Below are 17,767 nucleotides of genomic sequence, written 5' to 3'. Positions count from 1 at the left end.
ACTACTTTACTCTCTCTCCAACTTCAAAAGTAAAATATACTTTTTTCTCACAGATTGAAAGAAAAAGCTATATTCAAACATGTGACTGGTTTTAGTTTGAACTTTAAGAAGGGTCGTATCCACTTTTTAATTCCAGTATTTTACACATACTCTCTAGCCTCTCATCCCAAAAGCACAACTGCATCTGTCAAACAAAGTCACATCTTGTTGATATAATTCTTCCCAGTTCAACCATCATTCAATTTTTAAGCAATAAATGGTTGTAGACAAAACCTATGACCTAAAAAAGATGTAAAAGGCAGAGAGGAAGGTCTTTTCTATAGCAGCGAAGATGACTTGGATACCCAGTATGCTTCAAAGCATTTCATTTGTCTTCTGAGATTCCCTTTTTTGTTCTTATCAAAACATGAACATGCAGTCCAGATAAAAGGATATGTGTGGTCATATCCTTTCTACCCCACAAAGGAAAGTGAAACAGCTCAAAACCCAGTTTATTGCAGGCGTACCACCTTCATAGGTCTGCCATCAGCTGAAAGCTTTAGCAAATACTGCACCAGCACACCTAAATTGACAGCACAACACTTCGCTTAAATAGAGAGGTAGATTTGGGAGTCTCATCTCAGCACTCCTGGAGTCTACCAGCAAAACACGGCGCAGGCAGCAGTGCTCCAGCACAAGTCAATATTGCTACCCTGTGCCTATCTCTGGTGGTCAAAAAAAATCCAAGAAATTTCAACACTGAGAAAAAGACAACCCCAAAACTTTGACTTGTACACAGGGAATGTGCTAATTAACCATAGTTAGAATTATAACCTCTCAAATGCTTTTTAACATGCATTATTACATCTTGGTCTAAACATACTAGCGGTAAATGAAGTGGTGCAACAACTGTGTTTATTAAGCATGGGGGACAAACATGGCAGATTTCAGGAGAAGAATAAATATTCCAGGTTTTAGGCTTCCAAGTTGATCCCCCGATGGCAAATCAAGAGCTGGACCATGCTGGCAAGGGAACTGCCTGGCTCCTGTGACAGGAAAGCCAGGACCACCTTCCACAAACAGATGTGAAACAGAAGGCACAACACAAAATAACCTGATTGGGTCTTATCAGATCTAAATCACTGGCCCATCCGTGGTTATTACGCTCTCAGGAAGTCTTTACAGAAGTTAACAACGTTATAGCTTCATTCAGAAATAAATACATTTAGCACAGAGATCAAAAGAAAGATACTAATGCCTTACTGTGTTACTTGCAACAAAAAGGTCAACGGAAACTGATGCTCTGAGGAAAGACAGCAAAGAAACCCCAAAAAGATGCAACACTGTGTTAAAAAGGAGGATTACCAGATGTATGCACGTTAACTATGGCATAAAATAAAAACCAGGCAACACTCCAAGTGCATATATTTAACAAATGAGTAAACTGTTTAACGTCTCAGAAGAAGACTAAGACAATAATAGTGAGACGGTCTTCAAAACCAAAGGACTTGTGTTTGAAGTGGCATTTTAAAAGACAGTTTTTCCTCTTTAAACTGGCGTGAGAAACCGTGAAAAAGCACCAAGGAGACATATGTTAAATTTTCACATTTGCATACTTGTTGACATCCCATGAGTAATGTGAGGAAAAAATATTTCCAATCAATTTATGACAACACTGCAGTAATTTTTGTTAAAAGATGTGCCACAGGCCAGAGTTCCCCCACCTTGCCAAGACAATTAGGGCACACGTTCATTTATGCCCCGATGATACATTTACTCTATTAAAATAAAAAAAAAAGAAGGTACTGTCTAGCTCTTACCACTACAGTGCTCACTTTGCTATCCTGGTGCATTTTGCCTCATGTTTCTGTTCTAATCGGACAAGACACTCATACACCCTGAAAGTGCCTACCGAACTCCAAATAGAAGAATCTTTTAAGCGCTTCTAGTCAACCAGTTATCAGAATATTAGCAGGAAATAACTAGTAATCACTCTAACTGTGCTGTGGAAATTGCCTTCTTAACACGTTAAGGTGGGAAGATGCAATCAGCTTACTGAGAAGTTACAAAGCCCTGCAGCACTATTTCCATTGATAAAAAAGTAGGCAGTAAACTCCCCCAGTTCCAAGTCAAAACACTAAGACAACGCCTAGCTTTCCATAAAAGGTAGTGAAAATCTGAAAGCACCAGGAAGATGTTCTACCTTATCTGGTTTTGGTATCTAATTTAGGTACTCTGAGCCACACTCCCCACATGGCTCCCCAGGTTTCACCGGCTGTATGTAGGGTACTTGACCAACAGTTCAGACAAACAAATGCTACGGAAAACGGGCTCAAGTTATTATCACAAAGTCATTTAGGAAATAATTCTTCCATAAAAGGTAGAACAGTAGTATCTTTGATTCACTCTTTACCTGTACTGAAAAATTTCATGTCTCTCAAGCTAAGACTGAACTTTAAGCACAGAGTCAGTTTATCATTACTTCATAGAGTCAGAGTGATCTGGGTTGGAACTGACTTGAATTGGGACTTGCTGTGCTGACGGTGCACTCAATCCCACTTTCCATATCGCCGACCAGGATGTCGAACAGGATCGGTCCCAATACCAACCCCTGATGGACACTCTACCACTCTACTTGGACATTGAGCCATTGACCATGACACTTTGAGTGCAACCACCCAGCCAATTCCTTATCCACTGCCTGGTCCAAACTGGCATATCTATGCCACTCCAGTTTAGAGACAAGGATGTTGTGTGGGACAGTGTAAAATGCCTTGCACAAGTCCAGGTATATTTCTAAGGAGATAGCAAAAGGACAATGGGCACATTTTCCCATGAAATTCAAAAGCTGGGCTTAGAAGAGTAAGGAATTGCAAAAAATCAGCTTCGGCCGCCTCTTGAAAGCTGCCCTGTAAACCTGCCAGGAGCAGGCAATGATGACAACACAGCTTCATGTGCTGAGGAATAGCGCAGTTGCTTTCATTGTTTTATTAGCCACATGCCATAACTAAAAAACTATGTACTTTAACTGAGCGTACAGTGGCATATAACCATTATCCCGCAAGTTATAAAATTGATGCTATGGCGCAAGAGCCTGCAGCCCCCCAGCTCTGGCAGTGTGTCAAAGTACAGTTTGGGTACTGTAACTGCCTTCTGCGGCACCCACAGTCAGCTCACCACTGCGAGAGCAACTGTTGCCTCTTTGCCACAAAATCTATGACAGTGAATGAGAGAGATGTCCTTAGATGCTACCACCTCCTCCACCAGATATTATGTTGTTAACATCTGAGGCAGGATGTAAAAAAAAAAAAAAAAAAAAAACCCAATGAAACTTTTTAAAACTATCTATAATGGGAATGTTCCAGATCTGAGCATTGCCAAGATAGACCTAGCATTTTGGGGATTGTTAAGATGCAATTTTTTAAAACTGTTCATGTATGGGAAGTTCTGCATATGACACACCATCTATTTAACTTTGGGGTTTTTTTTTAAATAGTAATTAAAAAACACAGTGAAAACTAGTAAATCAATATCCACACACAATTTTTAGTTTGTGCGAAAAAGAAACTATCTTAGATGTTCTTCCTTGTGTTTCAGGAGACTTGGAGTATTCCAAAATCACTACTCTGACCTCTACAGAGAAACAGATTATTTGCCTTTGTTTTTTTTCCTTCAGAAAAGTATATAGACCTAATTTCAAATCCACAAAGTCCTAAGAATCTCACTCATTTAATATCCAAAATATAAATGTCATTCTCTGAAACAAGAGAATGTAGCACTGGATCCATATTTTAAATATAATACGACAGTAAAAGCCATCTTGAATTTGGGGTTTCTTGAGCAAATATTCTGGAATCCATCAATCCAGTACTTTAAAAACTGCTCTGAAGCTCTTCATGGTGAGCTGGTTTTGGAAAGTTTCAAGTTACAACACCAAATTTTTTTTATTTTTTTTATTTATTTTTTAACAGTCATATATCTTTCTCCCCTATTTGATCATACTGACAGTCACTTTCTTCTCTCCGTTTACACATATATATAAAAATACACTGGCATAACAATACGGGTTTTTTCCAGTTCAAAACATGATCTTTGTTAATGTTAGTGCTCTGCATGCTATTAACAATGTGATCAGTTTTCTTAGAAACACCTGGGTATTCAATGGAACTCAAACACTGCTCTGAGAAACACTATGGCCTTAAAGGAGATACTCAATGCTTCTGTTGGGCTGAGAGCACTTGCCTTTCCTGAGAGCTCCTATCACAGCCCTGCAAACACAGGCAGCATAAAAGTGGATGTATTGAACATGATTCATATCCACTTATTTCTATTTCTTCCTCTCTCTGTAGGCAGTAGAAGACATTTTCCTCACATGCATCAAAATATCTGGGGCTTATACCCAGTGCTATAACGAACGGTGGTCTCAGAGCCTTGGATCAGGCTGATAGTACTTTCTGAATAAGCCAATCCTTCTCATTTATTTCAGTTTTACAGATAGAGGAAGCTTTCTCCTACCATGATACTGGGCAGGTACACTCACCTGCCCAGTGAGTGTACCTGCCTCTCCACTAGTCTCTCTTCCACTTGACTGCTTGCAAGATGTCCTGAAAATATGCCTTATTAAGCCTGATCACCCTCCCCTTGATTATATACTCCTTATACTCGTACTGCATATATACTCCTTCACCTGTCAAAATCAGTTGTACCCTAGAAAGTGCCCTTTTATTCTAACAGCATTAGAAATAACAGCAGGGGTATTTTTTTTCAGTTTACCCATACACTTTCAACACACAAATTCTTTCTGCATCCTAATTTCACATGTGTTTACTATTTAACCTCCTGTAGACTTCAAGCACCAGCATAACAATTTCCAACAACATATTAAGTTGTGCACCAGTATAAAACTAAACATCAGACAGATACCTGGTATCCATTGATCTTTTGGAAAAGATCAGAGATACATGCTGTGGTGGTGTCTGCAATCTCTCCCACAAACACTTAATTGCATGGTTTTACATATTCTCATCTGCTAGGGATCTCCTGGTTCGTGCCAAGATGTCACACTGCACAGTGTTCCTCACTTTACTTTCATCTGACTCTGGCTGAATTACATATTCATTTTTCTTTCAGGTCTCATCTTGTAGAAATTACTACAGATCCGAAGTATTGCAAAATTGAAACACTCTTCTGTAGACTCCATCCCAAATGGGACAATTTCCACTGATTTCCAAATACTTCATCAAAAGGTAGATTTTCTTGCTGAAGTCTAAGGTTTCAAATAAAAATCTTTGTCCTTTTGCACCTATATTTTGCAAGTGTATTCCTCAAAAAGGTTTCCAGTAGAATTTCACAGGCTTCCTAGTCCATGGTTAATAAAGAAGTTAAGAAGTAAGGCTTATGCACCTGAAAGTTTATCTGCATTTTTCCAGCTGTATTTGCTTGTGTAACAAAATAATGTACCCTCCTGCAAACATAGTTCTCTTGGTTACACTAGAGGTACAGCATTATTCCCACAACATTCCTCTGTGAAAGCTGCTGAACATCTCAAATGCATAAGCAGCTGCAATCCTCAGAAATAAGACTATGTTACTTTCGTTTGCTAATGACAGATGCAAATGGAGTGGAACATGCTGAAATTAATCTACTTTGTATTTTCAGCATTTATGGAGCTTCCCACTGCTCTGTGACACCAGTTTGCTCAGGTGCCACATACCTCTGCTTAACGGATTGTGTTTCTGTAGGCTCCTCTCCTACCTTCTCGCCCCTGCAATCTAGTCACCAGCCCAGAAAGCTAAACCATTTAGATGTATTGTTCCTGAAGTCACACTGCAGACAGTTCTTTGCTCTCTATATGGGTTGAAAGACTACGTCCCTTTCCTTCTCCCCTGTTCCTGGTGGCCAGGAAGCAGAGGCTTAATCCAGAATAGCCTGACTGGTGATGATGGAAATTTTGTGTCATCAGGCATCACTTTGCTGTAGCAGAGGAAGCATGACAAGCTCTTTGGGTGCTCTGATGACTTGCAGAGACCATAGGCAGTAAAGTCTTTATCATGTAATTTCAGGGCTGCCCAAGGTGAAGCCAGTCTGCTATTCATGCAGCCTTTGCCCTTTTTGCTTCTTCTCATGGAAGGCAAGCTATTTCACTGAAATAGCCGCATTCCTTGCCATACAAACAGAAAACAAGGCTGAGTTAATCCAATCACCTACTGGCACTGAGGACCAAACCCATCCTCTTTTCACTATGGGTACAAGTTACTTATGGCTACAAGTTACTCCTGGGGAGATTCCAACTGGACACAAGAGGAAAATTTCCCACAACCAGACACTGGAATAATATCCCCCGGGAAGTGGTGGGTTCCCCAACATTGGATGCTGTTAAGATTTGGCTGAACAGGGTGCTGGGCCATCCATTTTGGTCATGCTTTGCCAACAAAGGTTGGACCAGATGATCCATGAAGTCCCTTCCAACTGGAATTCTAGTATTCTAGGATTCACTACTCTTTCATTTCTTCTTCCCTTCCCAGCTAAGGGACTAGAAAATTAACACAGCCAAAAAAAACGGTGAACAGTCTTCTGCTTGATGACTGAGGTGAATCAGCCTGCCAAAGGCTAGAGAAGCCACAAAAGAGCAGGAAGAAGCAGGACCGCTCATTTTGGCATTCCCGGACTGATAACACAGCCCTGCCTGCACCATCAATTCCTCTTGCTGGCTACAATCTCAAACCTGGCATTTTATGAAACCATATGTATTCTCAGGTAACCTCTATGTAGTATACATACTATTCAACTTACCGTTAAGTATAAAATAAGCTAAATGACAGCTTAAAAAAATGTGACAAAACATGTTTTGAAGTGTAAGCTGAGACTTTTATAAAAACATATGAGGTTCCACCTCTTCCTGGTAACATCTGTGCTAACCTTGGTCTTCCCTGCTGCTTTCAATGGGATAGTAATGGGTTTGTACATGCTGTATTTTACCCTACTATATAATTTGCTACAGTTCACGAGTTTAATGCAAAGCATCCTACTCTGGCAGTAAGCAGAGCTAGGTGCATAAAGCTATCCTAAGGAGAACCAGCAGAGAGCAAAGCACAGGCACTGAGCAAACTTTAGAGGGCTTTGGACAAGGGCCTGTAGGGAGACAGGACAAGGGGGAATGGCAGAGGAGAGATTGAGATGAGCTCTTAGGCAGAAGTTCTTTCCCTGTGAGGGTGGTGAGGCCCTGGCACAGGTTGCCCAGAGAAGCTGTGGCTGCCCCATCCCTGGCACTGCTCAAGGCCAGGTTGGACACAGGGGCTTGGAGCAACCTGGTCTAGTGGAAGGTGCCCCTGCCCATGGCAGGGGGTTGGAACTGGATGAGCTTTAAGGTCCCTTCCAACCCAAAACTGTCTGTGATCTTGTGATTCTGTGACACGAAGACAGTCACTCTGATAATCTCTGCCCAGTTAATCTCTTGAGTGAGTTAGCTTGCTGCTGGAAACCTCATCCTGAATACACACTGGAGAAAGGTTTCCCAAAAAAGCTAAGTGCTGAATACTCTTCAGATCAGTCTCATGCTTAGCAGAGACACACTGAAACAGAGAAAAGGATTCACTATACCCAAAATGAACTACATCAAACAGTTACCACTGAAGAAAAAATTATTGGGAAAGGGCACAAAGAGCCACCTCTCCCATGACCAGAAGAAAATGGTATCTATCTCTGTCATATTAATTTAGTATGACATGAAATGTATCTGCAAAAGCTTCTCTCCATTAAAGAAAAGAAAAAATCAGAAACAGACCTCACAGGAAAGAGCACACATATACATAAATCTGTATTAAATGCAAGATTTGCATCAGCAGCTGGTTGCATTAAAACAAAAAATAAGCAAAACATAACTGTCTGTTTAAATACAGAAATTAATTTTCATTAGGAATACAATTTTTTCACTCCTAACGTGGCTCAAAAAGAGATTTTACTCTAAATCTTTTACTCAAGTTACAATACCCTACTTTTATCTTCCAAAATACTGATGCTCAACTTGGTTTAAAACATATTAATTAGTTTTTTTAATTTCCTTTTATTAGTATGTTACAAGAAGACAGCTTGTCAGCACAGCACCAGGCATTCACAGCTCTGGATTTCACTGTCACCTCAAAAAGCCAACGCTGCTTTATTCCCTCCCTCTGCAGGGTTTTACTAGAAGGTTGGAGTCAAGTCCTGGAATTATATTAGCATTAAATATATTTATAAATCTGTATTAAGTAAATTAAATGTTTAATATACATTTTAACAAAGGATCATTTTGGTTATGGTTTTTAGTGCAGCAGTTAGACAAAACACTGTCTTTAACACTTTCTACTGGTGTGCTTACTGACATATATAATACACATTCTTCATGCCTGTAACCTATTTAATAACAGACATTAATTATTTATTAGCCTTCTTTAAAACAATTTATAAATGTAACCTTAGTATAAAGCACGACTTGACTGGCCTTTACTTCCACAACAAAAGTGTTTTAACTGCTCCATTAAGAAGTAAACCCTACTTACAACGAATTCAACACTAATACACATTATGTACATATAAATACAACCAAAGAGTCTATCATTCATCTCAGAATTCAGTAATGCACAGCAGACTTCCCAAAAATTTATGTGAATTGGTTACAATGCCACTGTAAGTGAAAAAAAAATCATGTTTAGATACAAGAAGCTTTTTATACCTCTGCCATTCAACTACCAGGTAAATTTAGTTTTTCACCTAACTACCCAGTTATGTGAGCACAGGAGGTGCTATTCAGGCAGACTGACCTGATATCCCATCATCAACAAACCGCAGGCAAATTTTAATACCAAATTCCCAGCAGCAGCTCGTCCATATGCTAAATCCTTCTGAAAATCCCACTCCCCTGCACATGCTGTTTCAGGTAGGCAGCTAAGACGCCCATTTTTACAACTCACATACATCTCCATTGTCCCAACACCGGACTATGATCAGCTTTTGTTTTCCTCCATGCTGTTCAAGATGTCTTTCCTTGCTTCTCTGGGTAGCTTGCCGTTGACACAAATAATCTCCAGAGCCAGCAGCTCAGCACGAAGGTGCTCCCATGCAGATAACGCTGGATGCTTTTGAAAAGCCTGCAGGACCACTCTCCTCTGATCAGGTTGGAGAGCATTGGAAGTACTCTTTTAAACGAGCTCATCTCAGCTGAGGCTGCCTAGGATCTCCTGCATGCTCAACAGGGAGTGGAAATTTTAGGAAAAGTGTATGTTTTGCCACTCGAGGTTTTAAATATAGATTTTGGAAATAGTACTATGTGTTAACTGAGTGTCAATCTTCACTTTCAGAGTAGCTGACATTCGATATAATTTTAGTATTAAAATCAGCTATTAGTTTTAGCATCTATAAGGCTTTCTGTGACTCCTCCTGGCACTGCACTGGCTTGCTTTTACTATAAATGTTACTCTTCTCACATGAGAACTGCACTGAATTTAAAGCAAATACTTACAGCACAGCAAAATGCAAGAGACGCTCCTTAATGGCAAGACACAAGGAGCAACACTTTCCTAAGTTTTCAAGTCTGCTGTTTGCACCTCCCTTCCCTGGGATTTTCCTCCAACTCAGTAAGTGAGTAATAAACCACAGCTTTCCAACAGTGCTTAAACTCATGTAATCTTTTTGATTAAACTCAGAATTTTCCTTCTAGAAGACATCCTTTCTGAACAACATTAGGAGATCAAATGTGACCTAAGCAAATTGATGGAACATCAAACCCAAGTATCAGCGGTACTACACGTACGACTTGTGTTGCCCACCTTTGAATGCATGTTCTGTCGGAGAACATCAACCAAGTGTGAGTAACAACACATTAAAACACCAAACAGCCCAGATATGAGGAAGAACACAGCATGGCCTCTTCACTCCCTGTTCCCAGCAGTCTGGATTCGTTCAGGAAAGAGACATTGCACCAGGGAAAATCAAATATGAAAACAAAGGCTCACAGTGTAAAATTAATTCATGCAGCTCAAAATTATTTGTCTATTTTAAGTCAATGAGAAACTATAAATCAAAGCTGCTCTTTGTACATTTGAAAAATGCCCGTCTTCAATAATAAAGTGTTCTTTTCAGACCTAAATTATGCCTTCTATGTGTTATCTCAACACAAAAGCACAAACAGAAAAACACAAGTTCTTGCCCATATGAAATTCACAGGGAAGCTGACATAGGAACTGCTACATAATTTGAATAAAAGAGAAAAGAAGTCTGAAGTTCATAATAAAAGAGACTATTACTTTGTAAGATATGTGAGGAAAAAGGAAAACAGCGCAAACATGAGACAACACCCATGTACATTCAGGTAAAGGAAAACATAAGGAAAGTACTGACCCTCAGAAAAAAACACAGGATGACACATAACATCTGTGTGGCGTCTGAGATCCTTGGGCCAAGACAACCTAAGCTGGGTGCTGTAGGTACTGAGTGGGAGTTTGAAGAGCAGGTATTGTGGTTATAGCAGCAGGAAGAACACAGCAGTAACATCATGACAACGCTGGGGTGCAAGGAACTTCATCACCCCCTACCAACATCTTCTTGTCTCCTTCTACAGAGGCAAATCAAGCAGATGTAGGTATGCAGAGCACACTGGTCTATCCACAGACCATCATACCTTTACAGGCGATGTAATCCTTCTATTGCTTGGTCAACAAGCTAATTCCCTGTGAAATTTGGAGGCATTAAAGAGGTTTTCAGTAGCCTTCAGGGTGATGAATACAACTTCCCAGCACTTATTTATGCAGCAGTCTAGACCTTTGAAGAGCAGTCCCTGGAGATATGCAGCACTGACTAGCTTTGAAGATGCCCTTACACTATAATACAACAGTCATATATCAGGAAAAAGATGCATATATGGGAATAATAACTAACAAGCAAACCTGAGATAAAGATCTGTCAAGTCCAGCATGAAACTCAAGACAACCTCAGCAAGATCAGCATAGTTAAAAGCTGCTTGTTATTTTGCTTGATATTTTGTAATATCCCTTCACAGTGATTGCGACCTAAATAATGTCCTTGATTTTTAGATGTCTACGCTATGGTTCCTCATTGCTCTGTTTCTCCAAAAGAGCTCAAGCCTTGCTGAGATCACACTAAAAGGTAGACGGACTGCAATCTAAACCCCAGGGCCCCAAAGAAAATGACAAGAGGCTGAAGACCTAAAATGATGTGCCCTTGAAAAGAGTGTTCAGGGACAACAAGAGGCAGGTAAGCCTGTGACTGCATCAATCAAGAAACTGCAATAGATGGGGAGATGCACTTGGGAACACATTTATCTCTACAGCCTTTTCTGTCAGATTGTGCAGTCTCTCTTCATCCCTAGAAATGTAGAAATGGGGGAAAAAGGGAATAGCTGGAAATTCACAAGTCTTGATAGGATGAAAGTAAAAAAAGTCTGTGGCCCCATGGAACCTACCTTTATAAAATATTTTTAATGGGAATCCTGCAATTTCCCTAACTGTCTCTCCAATAGACACAGAACAGAAAGATAACTCTTAATAAAAGACTTTTTTTCCAAAGTAGCTTGTTACTGGCATCAGCTATTAGATTGGATTTAAGCCCCATGGGAGTATTGGGATTTGATGGTGAGCAAAGTCTGACTGGGCGCCTTTCATCTTCTATTTCTGAGCGTTCTATTACCAAGACCTCCTTACAATCACAAAGTCCCCCCTGTTTTACCAACCAGCTCTGCAAAGAAAGGATCTCCTCACAAAGCCCACACCACAAAATCCCCATCTCCGTACACAGCCAGTAAAGACTGCTGGTGCACGGAAAGATAATCCTGGCTGTTATCACCAGGATCACATGTTGCACTGTAGTTTTGGAGGAGTACAATTTGTCCCATGCTAGCTAACTGGTGCATGGCACAGCCCAGCTGCTCGCCCAGAGGTACAAGGGACTGCTCTGGCTCCATGCAAAGCACATCCTAAAACTGAGTGATTCCTATCCCTGTTCCTAAAGATCAATCCCAAGACAGCACCCTGTCTGTATCTTGGGTGCTGCTGCTTGCAGTAGAACACAATGCACACAGACAGTTCACTTCCAGACTTCATCCCCCCAATCCAACTGGTCATGTTCCACTTACCCTTACACTCTGCCCAAGTTCAAGGTATTAAGACCACGTTCCCCCACCCCAAAAAAAAGGGCAACTCACAGGCCAGCCTGGCTTCATTTCCCTTCTAGACCTGCTGTGGACAACAGGGACACACCACTTCATGAGCACTAGGTGTAGGGCACCTCTTTTTAGCAGAAAGGGGGTTTCTGTGTTTAGCATTCACACAAAGTACATTCAGGACCTTCTGGTGGTTTTGCTGCATTTTGCTCTCCTTTTTATCATAGAATCACAGACCGGTTTGGATTGGAAGGGACTTTAAAGCTCATCCAGTTCCAACCCCCAGCCATGGGCAGGGACACCTTCCACTAGACCAGGCTGCTCCAAGCCCCGTCCAACCTGGCCTTGAGCACTGCCAGGGATGGGGCAGCCACAGCTTCTCTGGGCAACCTGTGCCAGGGCCTCACCATCCTCACAGGGAAGAACTTCTGCCTAAGAGCTCATCTCAATCTCCCCTCTGTCAGGTTAAAGCCATTCCCCCTTGTCCTGTCCCTACAGGCCCTTGTCCAAAGCCCTTCTCCAGCTTTCTTGTAGCCCCTTTAGGCACTGGAGCTGCTCTACGGTCTCCCCTTAAGGAGCCTTCTCTTCTGCAGGCTGAAGCAGCCCAGCTCTCTCAGCCTGTCTCCAGAGCAGAGCTGCTCCAGCCCTTGCAGCATCTCTGTGGTCTCCTCTGGACTGGCTCCAACAGCTCCACGTCCCTCTTGTGTTGTTGCCCCAGAGCTGGATCAGGACTGCAGGGGGGGTCTCCCCAGAGTGCAGCAGAGGGGGAGAATCCCCTCCCTCGACCTGCTGCTCACGCTCTGGGGAAGCAGCCCAGCACACGGGGGGGTTCTGGGCTCAAGTGCACACTGTGGGTCATGGGGAGCTTCTTGTCAACCAACACCCCCAAGTCCTTCTCCCCAGGGCTGCTCCATCCAGTCTCTCCACCAGCCTGTGTTTGTGCTAGGGATACTTTTATGCACCCCTATGCCAAGTGGTACCAAAGCCAGAGAACCTGCTCCTCATGCCCTGTCCATACGTCTTTCTGCCCCACTGCTGCAGGTGGCTTCGTGTTTGCACTCTGGCAGCCCTGGGGCTTACCGCTGGTTCTATGCTTCCTTATCCCCCATTACAGGTTTTAGACAAGCTGGACATTTTCTTATGACTACTTAGGAATATTTTTAGTCAGTACAACGGCTGCAACATTCCTCAGGAAACCAAACTTTACACTTCATATATTTAATTTTCAACACAACAACAACAAAAAAAACATTGTAATATTTTCCTTTCATTGGGAGGACCACTTACTAAAAGAGAGAAAACTGTTTTCTCTGTACCTCTCTCTATTTTAGCAATCTTACCTATTGACTTTAAGGAAAATAAGCCATTGTTTGTTTGTGAAAATCTCACATCAAATTCAAGAAGCAGGCAATGTTTGCTACTCTTTTATGAGTTCAATCACACCTCTCCAGTGACAATTTCATTAAATCATTCAAATATTAGAGTATTTTCATTTTATCTGGAAGCAAAATACAAGAGGTAACAATGATTTTATATTAAACCATAGACAACATTATTGAAGTAATTATAAGGGAATGCAAGAGATAAAGGTTATCCACAGCCTGAAATTTCACTTCAGACCAGGATGATCTTTCCTGTTGTTTGGAGACTTCTAAGGGTTTGGGTTTGGTTTTTTTTCACTCAAAAGTCTGCAAAAGAACTTTCTTTAACACAGTAAGAAAAAAATTAAAAAAAAAAAAAGGATACTACATTACTTCTCATTTCAAGATGTATCAAGTCTTTTCCCCCAAAAATGTTGAAAAAGTATGACGTTTTTGCTTCAGAAAGTTACTAATCTCTGTTAGGAGGCTTGATATATCTGCTTTGTTCACATTTGCAGTGTTTAATATACAGCATCAATGCCTAGATGACCTATAAAACTTAGGTGGGTTTGAACATAAAGTGGATGATAACATGCAGAAGTGGTATCACCATCCTCAACGTAACACACAAAAAAACCACACAAAACAAACCACAACACCAAACCCAACCAACCAAAAGCTAAAAATCCCATAACTGAATTCTCAAACTAGTTTTTGTCATTTCAATCTCAAACTTCAGTATTCAGTACACTACCCTAAACAGAGAACAGGTTCCCCTAATCTTCTGTTGCAGGTATTTGTTTAATTCTAAGAACAACTTCGCAGAGACAACTAGCAGCTCTTTAGTCTATTGCTTTTCTCTTTCACATGCATTCTCTCACATTCGCAGATAAGAAGGAAAGAATAGCACCCCTAAGGTGCTTTTTACACTTCGTTAAAGGTGAACAATGCACAGAAAGTTTTCTATGGGTAAGTACAAGCTTACCCATAGAAAAAAGTCCAAACAAACATCAGGACTAACAATTCCAGCCCAGCAAGGTGGAACTGAAAATTAGTAGGAGTCAGTTGGCAAGGACGGGTTTTACAAGGCATTCCAGCTCCTCAGACTTCAGTTCACCTCGACCTGCTTGGTACCAGGATCGGTGATGATCTCCCCTTTATTCTACATGGGCTGATGGATGAGGCTGATGCTTGAATGTGACTGTGCATTTTACATAAATGCATACACACAGAGATAAAACCGGATTTTATCTATGTAAAATCTCTGCTGTTTTTCTTAGTGGCCAAGTTGCTATAGAGCTCTTTTTTGTTGTGCAGGAAAGCAGAGCTTCATTCCTGCTCTAGTTATTTCACTCCCCAGGGCTGCCATGAATACAACAAATGAAATCACATGGACGGTGATCTTGTCAGATCTCATAAGCAAAAAAGCAAGAGTTGGCCTGGTCATTATTAGAATAGATTTCAAATATAAGCTTGAAACAAAGACTATGAAACTATTTGTACACCGAGCTGAAGCCACTCAATGCAGCTTCTCTCTAACAATCTTACTTTCCTCCAAGTATTTTACTTTGTTGATTTCACGTTCAACACGGACCATTGGAAAAACAAGTTGTACAAATGGCAAAAATAATGAGTCAGCTGCTCAATTTATTTAGGGTCCCTGCAACTCACACAGCAGTTTAAAATAAGTTTCACAGGAAATTCAGTCAATAAAAAAAAAATCTTCCTAGGACTGGATTTGCAAAGAAAAAAAGTCAAGAAATTTCCAACCAAGATGCAAACAGTGTGATTGTATCAGCCTGTGACATAACAATTAAAAGTAATGAAGTTTTGACTGTTCTCACCAAGTGTTAAAAGGATGAAGATTAGCATTTAGCTCACCTGGCAGTCCATCTGAAAAACCTAACATAGACCAGACAACACACTTGAGGTGGTAGTGCTGCTCCACAGGTTCTCAGCATCATTAGTCACCTTGGAGCAGAGATACTGACAGTGCAAAACAAGAGCAACTTACCTAAAATCACAGCATAGAGACTGTCTGTGCAAAAACACACAAAAATCAGTCGATATTTAGTGGTACAACATAGAACCTCTTCTTTAAAAGGCTTCACAACTTACAGTTTGAGAATTACAAGTTTATAAAAACATTACAGTTACCAAGAAAAATATCACTACAATCCACAAAAAAAACCCCTGGTGCACGTGTATTAAATTGCAACCTCACACAGAGATTTCTGTCTGAGGAGGGAGTGGTGACTGCCCAATATCAGGGAGGAGCAGGGGAGTTAGGATTAAAAAAATATTAAAAACACAACAAACAAACAAAAAAACCCCCCAAACCACTATTATTTTATGTGCCAGATTTAAAGCTTAAGCTTTGCAGATGACTACTGGAAGGCTCCAGGTCCCTAAGGGAATAGTTGGGTGGCGAAGGGTTGCTCTAACCAGAGTGTAGAGCTGCTATATTCTTGCCAACACATACTTGTATCCAGCTGGTCCTGATTAATAGGCACATCCTGGTGGTCGTTGGCAGCCTTCAAGCAGTTCTAACTTCTGCCATAGACCAGACTGGCAAGCAGAGGACTTGAGACAAAGACTCTGCACAGATGGCACGAAGTCATCTTCCCACTCTGCAGAATTTCATCAGATAGCTAAGTGCACAGGAGTGCAATGTAATACATTGCCATATAGAAATAAACATCTTGGAGGGGATCATGAGAAAAAGGTAGTGTGGACAATTTATAACCAACATTAAATGCCATCTAATTCTCATTTTAAACTGAGAATAATTTGTACCATCTGCCCCTCTCACTCCACCTCCCCAGTCCTACAGAGACACCTCTGGAGCATTTGCTGGAATCACTGCAGTTCACTGACGCATATCATAGACTTGTGGAATGAGTTGGGTTGGAAGGGACCTTAAAGCTCACCTAGTTCCAACCCGCCTGCACAGGCAGGGACACCTACCACTACACCAGGCTGCTCAAAGCACCATTCAAATCTATGTATAACAAGTATGTTCAACAGTAACAACGATATTCTCAAAGAAATATGGAGGAATCATTTGCCTAAAGAAGGTATTATTCCAGTAACCTAAACAGAATTACTATTCAGACAGATTATAGTTTTCAATACACAGAAGTAGCCCTGCCAAAGAAACAAGATAGCTTTTAATCTTTAGTCTGAAACTTTGTTAGAAACAGGGAAAAGAACTGATGATAGTAGGATCTGTGAAATTATGGTTAAACAGGTTAAAGAGGTTCTTAAAGGCAAAAGGGCAATGTGAAGTTTTAATATTTTCTTTCACTCAGTCATGTAAATATTAATGTAAATTTCCTGGAAGGGTAAGGTTATTCATAAACTTGAAAATGCTGCATATACAAGATATGCCAGCAAATTCAATATTTGGAATATTCATCAGACTGTAAGCCAGGAAATCAATAAAACATTAACATCACATAACATTACATTAACATAACAAAATTGTAATATTAGTAATAAGACAGAGGATTCTGCTTCTTAAAAGATACCTGGAAAAAAGAGGTACAAAGAGAATTTCAGAAACTTTGTATTTTGCAGTACAAGTTGCTACTTTGCTATTCTCTGCTCCTTTTAATTTATTTACTTCTGAGTGGTTTTAAGCAGAATATCAACTACATTCATCTTTTAATACTAAGCACCACCTCTTAAAACGAAGGGGAAGACTCAGTGAAAACAGAGCTACAACAGCGTCAGTCAGAACAGAGCAGTGAGGCTGATTCAAATACTTCAGGACTCAAAACTTCCTCCCAGTTCTGAAGTGTTTAGATTTCTGGGAATAAGTGCAGACAATGTGGCAAGCATGCTCATGAATATCTTAACTGACAAGAACCATTGTGTCCCCATCCCTCCCCACCAGATAATATGTATCAAGGGAAAAACACGTAAAGAGGCTCAAATAGCTAAATATCTCAGGGTAAAAATATCAAGAACTCCCTCAGCTGGAAGTTGTTAGCAGGGCTCTGATAAAAACAAGGAACCAGGACAGCATAAATTCTTTCCCTTCCCTGCAGAAAGTAAACTACATTTGGGAGGAAAGTATTCAAAACATAATAAAAGAGGTGACTCACCCCTACCAACATACAGCACACACTGGAAGGAGGGGCAAGGATGCAATCCCAACCCTGGTGAAGGCCTGGTGGGAGGAGAACAGCGATTCCTGGCTCCCCACATCATGAAACACAAAGTTCCTGCTCACCAGACGTCAATCTGAAATGGTTACCACAACAGTTGTGTA

The 17,767-nt window shown here is 40.8% G+C and overlaps 2 protein-coding genes across 12 annotated transcripts in view; one reads left to right on the top strand and one right to left on the bottom strand.

The window, feature by feature from the left end:
- Positions 1–17,767, top strand: part of ATP6AP1L (ATPase H+ transporting accessory protein 1 like) — a 756,678-nt gene that overhangs the window by 533,839 nt on the left and 205,072 nt on the right. The gene's annotated exons all lie outside the window — the stretch shown is intronic.
- SSBP2 (single stranded DNA binding protein 2) overlaps positions 1–17,767 on the bottom strand; it is a 175,154-nt gene that overhangs the window by 140,705 nt on the left and 16,682 nt on the right. The window contains exon 1 of one of the 10 annotated variants that reach the window (XM_030470288.1): positions 8,932–8,954. The exons of the other annotated variants lie outside the window; for them this stretch is intronic. Within the exon in view, the coding sequence (XP_030326148.1) occupies positions 8,932–8,939 (8 nt within the window). The 5' untranslated portion in view covers positions 8,940–8,954. Of the gene's footprint in view, positions 1–8,931; positions 8,955–17,767 lie in introns of those variants that run through there. 10 annotated transcript variants of the gene reach the window in all.

Source organism: Strigops habroptila, chromosome Z (genome assembly GCF_004027225.2).
Source record: "Strigops habroptila isolate Jane chromosome Z, bStrHab1.2.pri, whole genome shotgun sequence".
NCBI classification, from domain to species: domain Eukaryota; kingdom Metazoa; phylum Chordata; class Aves; order Psittaciformes; family Psittacidae; genus Strigops; species Strigops habroptila.
The sequence above is the reverse complement of the archived record's forward strand: the minus strand, read 5'-3'. Positions and strand labels throughout refer to the sequence as shown.